The sequence below is a fragment of the Ammodytes marinus genome (genome assembly GCF_949987685.1).
Source record: "Ammodytes marinus genome assembly, chromosome: 14".
In the NCBI taxonomy this organism is placed as follows: Eukaryota; Metazoa; Chordata; class Actinopteri; order Uranoscopiformes; family Ammodytidae; genus Ammodytes; species Ammodytes marinus.
This window is the reverse complement of record NC_137218.1, coordinates 1281190-1288091: the sequence shown is the minus strand read 5'-3', so window position 1 is coordinate 1288091 and position 6902 is coordinate 1281190. Positions and strand designations below refer to the sequence as shown.

Sequence of the window (6902 nt, the reverse complement as noted above, 5' to 3'; positions counted from 1 at the left end):
GCCTTGACCGGGAAGCTTCCTCGTTATTTAACTGAATTGCTGCAAATCTCAGATGGGCTTTATCAGACCCGCTCCACTGACATGCTTATGCTTTATGTCCCACAAGCCCGGTCTGAGCTGGGAAAGACAGCTTTTAGCTTCAGTGCCCCCGACTCCTGGAACAACTTACAGCAACAAATTAAACTAAATAACTTCATATCCTTTAACCAATTCAAACAAACTATTTTAAATCTGCCAAACTCTACCTGTAACTGTTTTAATTAGGCTATATTGTACTCTCACCCATTTAATTTTAATTGCTACCACTTAATTTCACCACTGTGTAAATGTTTCAATTGTTTTTCTCTTCACCTGTTGTTGTGTATTTGATGTATTTGCGTTGAATATTGTTAATGTATTGTTGTTTTTCCTTTGAATTTGTTTGAACTCGACGTCATTGAAAATGAGGGTCACCCCTCAATTGGTCTCTCGAGGATAAATAAAAGTTAAATGAAATGAAATGAAATAATCGTTTGACAGCCCTAGATTATTATAGTAATTTTGCTCACAAGAGTAAATAGAAACCCTTCACCCTTCCTACATGATCCTACGTATATTGGCTGCTAATGTTAAAAAACGTTTTCTGAGATTTCTTTTTCTCTGTGCTGTCACTCACGTTACCAACAGGTGAAACATACTATGATGGAATTGTTTTTATTATTCCTCTCTTAACTCCTGTTCTAGTGCTTTAGCTCTCTCTCTTAACTCCTGTTCTAGTGCTTCAGCTCTCTCTCTTAACTCCTGTTCAAGTGCTTTAGCTCTGTCTCTTAACTCCTGTTCAAGTGCTTTAGCTCTGTCTCTTAACTCCTGTTCAAGTGCTTTATCTCCATCGCCTAACTCTGGTGTTAGTGCTTTAGCTCTGTCTCTTAAATCCTTTTCTAGTGCTTTAGCTCTGTCTCTTAACTCCTGTTCTAGTGCTTTAGCTCTGTCTCTTAACTCCTGTTCTAGTGCTTTAGCTCTGTCTCTTAACTCCTGTTCTAGTGCTTTAGCTCTGTCTCTTAACTCCTGTTCTAGTGCTTTAGCTCTCTCTCTTAACTCCTGTTTTAGTGCTTTAGCTTTTTGTAGTTTTGAGGGCCACAACTTTTCAACACACACTTCAGCTTCTGGGAATCCAGAAAAACGCAACTGACGACCAGGAAGTATCCGTGTTCCTTGTTCACAGTATGTGAGGTTTTCTCTCAGTCGGTGATGTTTTAACTTCAGCACCTGGAACAGAAAAAAAGCAGAAGAAGCTCCAATTATTATTAGAAACATAAAGACACTGGTAGGAGACAAATTGCTGAAGAATTTTACATGGTGCCGCTCATCGTCGAATATTTTGAAAACTATAAATGTTATTTGAAAGTTTAATGGAACGATGAACATTGAAAGTTGCTGAACATTTTTGAAGTTTTAATGAAATTTGTAGAATTAAGTTTTATTTAATAGAAAGGATGTAAACCCGTGTCAGAACAGGACACTGCTTCCATTAATTTGAATTGGAGAAATATTTCTGAAATCATGAATTAAATTATTGAAGTTTGAATGAAGTTTCTACGTTGAAGTAGATGAAGGCCAAAAAACGTGCAGAATAATAATAAAGAGTTTGTAGAACTACATACACTATGTGTTGCTGCTTTCAGCATTCACACCAATGACTGAATCTGCCCAGAATCTGGAACATAGTTACCCATTCATCTTCACAATATAGATTAAATTAGACCAAAAGAAATCCCGTTTCAAAGGGGAAGGAGCTGTCAGTGAAATGTACCTTTGCTCCCACATGCAGGGCGATGGCCACGTGATCCCAGACATAATGCTCATAGTCAGCTGACTTCTTTGATTCCAGCAGCATCTGGCCATCTTTGACCAACTGATAACTGAAAAAATAAAAATGACACAAAGAAACAAACTGAAATATTTCTAATTACTAATAATCCACCTTTGGAATTTGGGAGCCACAGCCAGCCGCAGATGCAAGTCGGACAAAAAGTCTAACCATAATGCTGTGCGCTCAGCAAGACAAGCGTCATAATTGCAAAGGTCTGAGCAGGACGCCTCCTCCTTAAAAGAGCTTAATATCTAAATTTTCTAGGAGCATTTAATCCAAAAACACCATTTCCCAGAAGCCCTAGAGGTTAACGTGCCTGAAAAGGTTGAAAGGTTGTTACCTGTGTGTATTACACATAGACTGAGACCTCCAGATGAAGCGCCCACCTTCGTAGGTGACGACAGGGTCCTTGTATTTTGACAGCAGAGGATATTTAGAGAGCCTCTTCTCATGGGCCGGGTTGTGGACCAGGACCACGTACATCACTTCCTGTTGGTACAGGACGGTCTTCAACACCCTCATCATGGGCTGAGCACCGGAGCAAAACTGGAGACAAGAAAATACAGTTTTTAATGGACGACTTGCACAGTAGCTACAAGGAATTTGTTTTTTCTTTTTTTAAGATTGATTTTTTTGTGGATTTTCCATGCTTTAATGACAGTGTGTAGATGAAATGTGTCAGAGAGGGGAATGACATGCAGAGAACGACCCGGGCTGGATTCTAACCCGGGTCTGCTGTGAAGAGGACAGACAGACAGACAGACAGACAGACAGACAGACAGACAGACAGACAGACAGACAGACAGACAGACAGACAGACAGACAGACAGAGAGGGGAATGACATGCAGAGAACGACCCGGGCTGGATTCTAACCCGGGTCTGCTGTGAAGATCACTGAGACTCTGTGGGGGGGGGGGGGGGGGGACCACCACGAGCGCCCCTGATCATAATCTCTGTAAACCTTTTTTACGTCGTCTCCTTCCACTTCCTTGTGAAATCCTCTGCAGGGATTCTCTAGCAAGCGCAGAACGCAAACTCCGATATGCGATGTCCGATCCCTGTATACATGCATACATGCAGAGAGAATGCCGACTATGAACGAGTTATCTAGGTGTTCTTATCCGACTTCTCTTGTCCGTTATTGTGCCGATGTGTGTGCGAAGTAGATCGGATAAAGGCGTTTACATGCATTTTACAAGTCCTGTTGAGGTCTTATTCGTTTATTTACCCGATTATGAGTCTGCATGTAAACACACTGACTTTACTTCACATTTCCGCCGCTAGGGGCTCACGATGATAACAACAACAAAAGATGACGTCATAATGTTGCAGAGGATCATGGGAGATTGATCCATTGCAAATGGAAATCTATTAAGGTGCCTTCACACTGTACGCGATGCTCGCTGTTAATGTCGGAAGATTACATACAGTTATAAAGTTTAATTAATTTTGTCATTTAAGGCAACCACACTACAAGACTTTCACGTAGGATCGCTGTACAATTTACATTACATTACGAATTACTGACACATATGGCATATGAACAATCAATTATGAGCAAAAAATCTGATGTTGGCCCCCTTTCCCTGCAGTATGTAAACAACACTAGGGCTTTGAACAACCCTTTGGACTGAATTTAAAGCAACACATTATACAAACCTGCTTGCTGTAGGCCTTCAGAACTTCCTCCAAAGGGAAGGTGAAGCGGAACGAGCCCATTCTGGAAGAGCTGTGGAAGGCCGGGGAGGTGGCAAACTCCCCCAGGAAACTCCCCTGGTTCTCGGCCTTGGTCTGGAGAATCTTTTTGGCTTCAGCTCGATCCTTCTCCTCAGTCTCCTGGACACTCTTCTCTTGTTGTATCTTCTCAGCCTCAATGAGCCTCTTCTCAGCCGACTCTATCTCCTCCTCTCCCACAGACAGACTCCACCACACCAGGCATGTTTTTGGATCCTTCAACCCTCCATCCTTCCTGATTCCACTTAGTTCAGTTTTGCCTGTGTCGTGTTTCAGGTGAGACACATGGAACTCTGGTTGAGGGTAATCAAAATCAGAGATGGCCCTGGTACCATGTTTGAAGAGGCATTTGTGTGCTTTACCACTCAAAGTAACTTTCTCTTTCAAAACCTTCAGCTTCATGTGACAGCTTTCAAAATGTTCCTCCTCCCATTTCTGTTCCGCCATGGTCACAAATGATTTTGTCTCTCTACCTGCTCACTGTCCTCTGCTCATGAGAGAAGTGATCATAAATCTATTATCATAGCTATAAATATAGATGAAAAACCACACCCCGTTCTGCTTATATGGAGGTGTGACTATGATCCAATTGGCTAATTATATAAGGAGGACCTGGGATCACCTATCACACCTAACAACGTCACCACTTGGCAAACTGAACACCTGCCCAGGTATTTCTCCACGCCCAACCTCACCACTCACCCAGCAAGAGTCTGTTCCAGGGGCGAGGCCTGAAACGTTGTCATGTTATTATCAAGGCATTACATGAGAGGGGACTGTTGGTCTCTGGTGTGTTATTAACAGGTGGGGGACCAACATGGTGGAGTGTTTACAAACTGCAGTCAGACAGTGTTGAAATATAACTGACTTTGAGTGACAGTAAATGTTGTGGAAGAATTAAAATGCAAAAAAATAACAACATAATACAATATGAGGAAATGCAAATAAAACAGCCAGTATGAAAATGAATTAAAATGTAAAAACTCAGTCTTTGCGATCATCGTTTTCTTCTTTTAAACACAAGACTCCTTTGTGAATGAAAAACAAATTAAAATGTATTAAACTTAGTTTTTGCAAGATAAATGTAAAGGTTATTCTGAAATAGTAGTTCGGATTTATGTTGTTATTGTCATTACATTATCCCACGTAATCCAAAGCCTACTTGGTAGGCTTGGTTGATGCCGTATGGCAAAAGCAGTATGGTGACATTTTAGCACCTACGTAACTATTGTGACATAGCAGCAGGTCACAGTGTAGCCCAACAATAAGTTAAATGAAGAGGAAAAATACCACACTATTAAAAAAGAGCTGCACCCACATGTTTTCTTCTAAACACAAGACTCTGAACTCTTGCCAGGGCCATTACACACGGCAGTTCATCTGAGGCCGTTTCAGACGGGAGGCGAATGACACACCTGGTAACACATGTTCAACACGCCAGCCTGACAGGAATGAGAACCAACCAGTTAACCTGCTGATGGTGACAAAAGACTCTCTGTCTCCGTCCTGGGATGGGATGTGGGTGTGAATCTGCCGCACCTTTACAAATAATCTGAAGGTTTGTAAAGCCTGCAGCGGTGCTTCTGCTTCATAAAAAAAAGTCCAAAAAGGACCAACTTTGAAACATTTTCTCAGCGAATCTCCCCCTGACCACCCCTTAAACCTTTTTAAGATTTTTTCTTGGCATTTTTTATTTTTTTAACCTTTATTTAACCAGGAGAAGTGGTGCATGGTGGAGTATTTAACTGCAGTCAGACAGTGTTGAAATATAACTGACTTTGAGTGACAGTTTATGTTGTGGAAGAATACAAATGCAAAGAGAGTAGGAAAATCAAAAATTATTTTTTGCCAACATTGTATGAACAACGTGCAGTGAAGTTACTCCTCCCACCCCCACGTCTTTTAGGATCGTCAATTGCCCAACCCTCAACCCTAAAACTGGTTGTGTGTGTGTGTGTGTGTGTGTGTGTGTGTGTGTGTGTGTGTGTGTGTGTGTGTGTGTGTGTGTGTGTGTGTGTGTGTGTGTGTGTGTGTGTGTGTGTGTGTGTGTGTGTGTGATAAGGATTACATCTTCTGAAAAACGACAATAAATTCTACACACTGAATCTTGAAATAAATAAAAACCTGTTTTCAATAATAATAATCAGGTTTATTGCAAAGGAAGTTTTTACACAAAAGGAATTTGCTTTGGTCTGTTGGTATACACAATAAACAGATATTAGTAAAATGATATGGAATGAATTGTGTTTTATTTCTAAAATGTAACAATAAAAGAAAAATGAAAAGAATGAAAGAAACAATAAAAAGAAAAAAACAAACAAACGTGACAAACACACAAAGTCTCATAAGCAAACATCTTAAAATCCATCACTGCTTAAACCTAACCTGCTACTAGGAGACAGCTGGGAGGGACTGCTGCGCGAGGAATGAGGCCGCCTGTAAGTGCTTGGAAACGGCGAAGGGAGGGGCCACGCAGGCACCCGCTGCTCGTTGTGAAGAGTCATAGCGATACGTGTTTTCACCTCAAAAAGTCGCCAAAAGTCACCAATAACTCCAGAAAAGAAACTAGATTTGTCGCTTGTCGCTTTTTTGAAAAAAAGTCGCCAAAGGGGTCTGAAAAGTCGCTAAATCTAGCGACAAAATCGCTAAGTTGGCAACACTGATTGCTATTCGCTGTCTGCCGTAGTAGGACCAAACAGTAGTTTCAGACTGCTAGGGTCGTGAACGCTCACGCAACTGACGCATCAACGTCGTTGCCAAGTGAACGGACAGTCCCACAGCCAATAAGAACGGAGTATCTGAGCCTGCTCTGATTGGTCAAAATTAACATGAGCGGTGGCAATTTTGGGGGGCAGCACACAGAGGCAGGGGGGAGCAAAGTGATGAAAAAATATTTTCAGACTACTTCACCTACATATAGCTGAATGGCTATTATGACAGTTTTGCCAAATATTACAGTGAAAAAATTATCCACTGCAGCTTTAAAGCTGGGGTGGAGGATTTGGGGAGAAAATGGCAGTTGCGATTCGAATCCAAATACCTCAACCGCTCCACCTGTTCTCTTTGGTCCCTCCCCTATGGTCCCTCCCTGACACGCTCTACACACCAACAAAGTCGTGCCAAAGTGAATGGACAGTCCCAACAGCCAATAAGAACAGAGAATCGGACCCTCGCTCTGATTGGTCAAAGTGTACAGCTCATGTTAACTTTTTTTTTTTAAGATATATTTTTGGGCATTTTTATGCTTTATTTTAAAGATATTTTTTGGCATTTTTATGCTTTATTGATAGTGTAGAGACAGAGTTGAAATGGGGCAGA

At 41.4% G+C, this 6902-nt stretch overlaps 2 protein-coding genes across 2 annotated transcripts in view; both read right to left on the bottom strand.

Moving 5' to 3' along the window:
- Positions 1 to 696: 696 nt before the first annotated feature.
- LOC307260414 (uncharacterized protein) lies at positions 697 to 4055 on the bottom strand (the record flags this gene model as incomplete). Its single annotated transcript, XM_080040650.1, has 4 exons — positions 3510 to 4055; positions 2190 to 2395; positions 1790 to 1898; positions 697 to 1245 (listed from the first exon to the last, which is right to left on the bottom strand). Exons 1-4 carry the CDS (start codon positions 4029 to 4031, stop codon positions 697 to 699), a joined length of 1386 nt encoding a protein of 461 aa, XP_079896776.1. The 5' UTR covers positions 4032 to 4055.
- Positions 4056 to 6746: 2691 nt separating this feature from the next.
- Positions 6747 to 6902, bottom strand: part of LOC307260301 (uncharacterized protein) — a 7306-nt gene continuing 7150 nt past the window's right edge. Inside the window, exon 6 of the mRNA XM_080040503.1 lies at positions 6747 to 6902. This exon is cut by the window's right edge and continues 1121 nt beyond it. The gene's annotated coding sequence lies outside the window, so the exon portion shown is untranslated.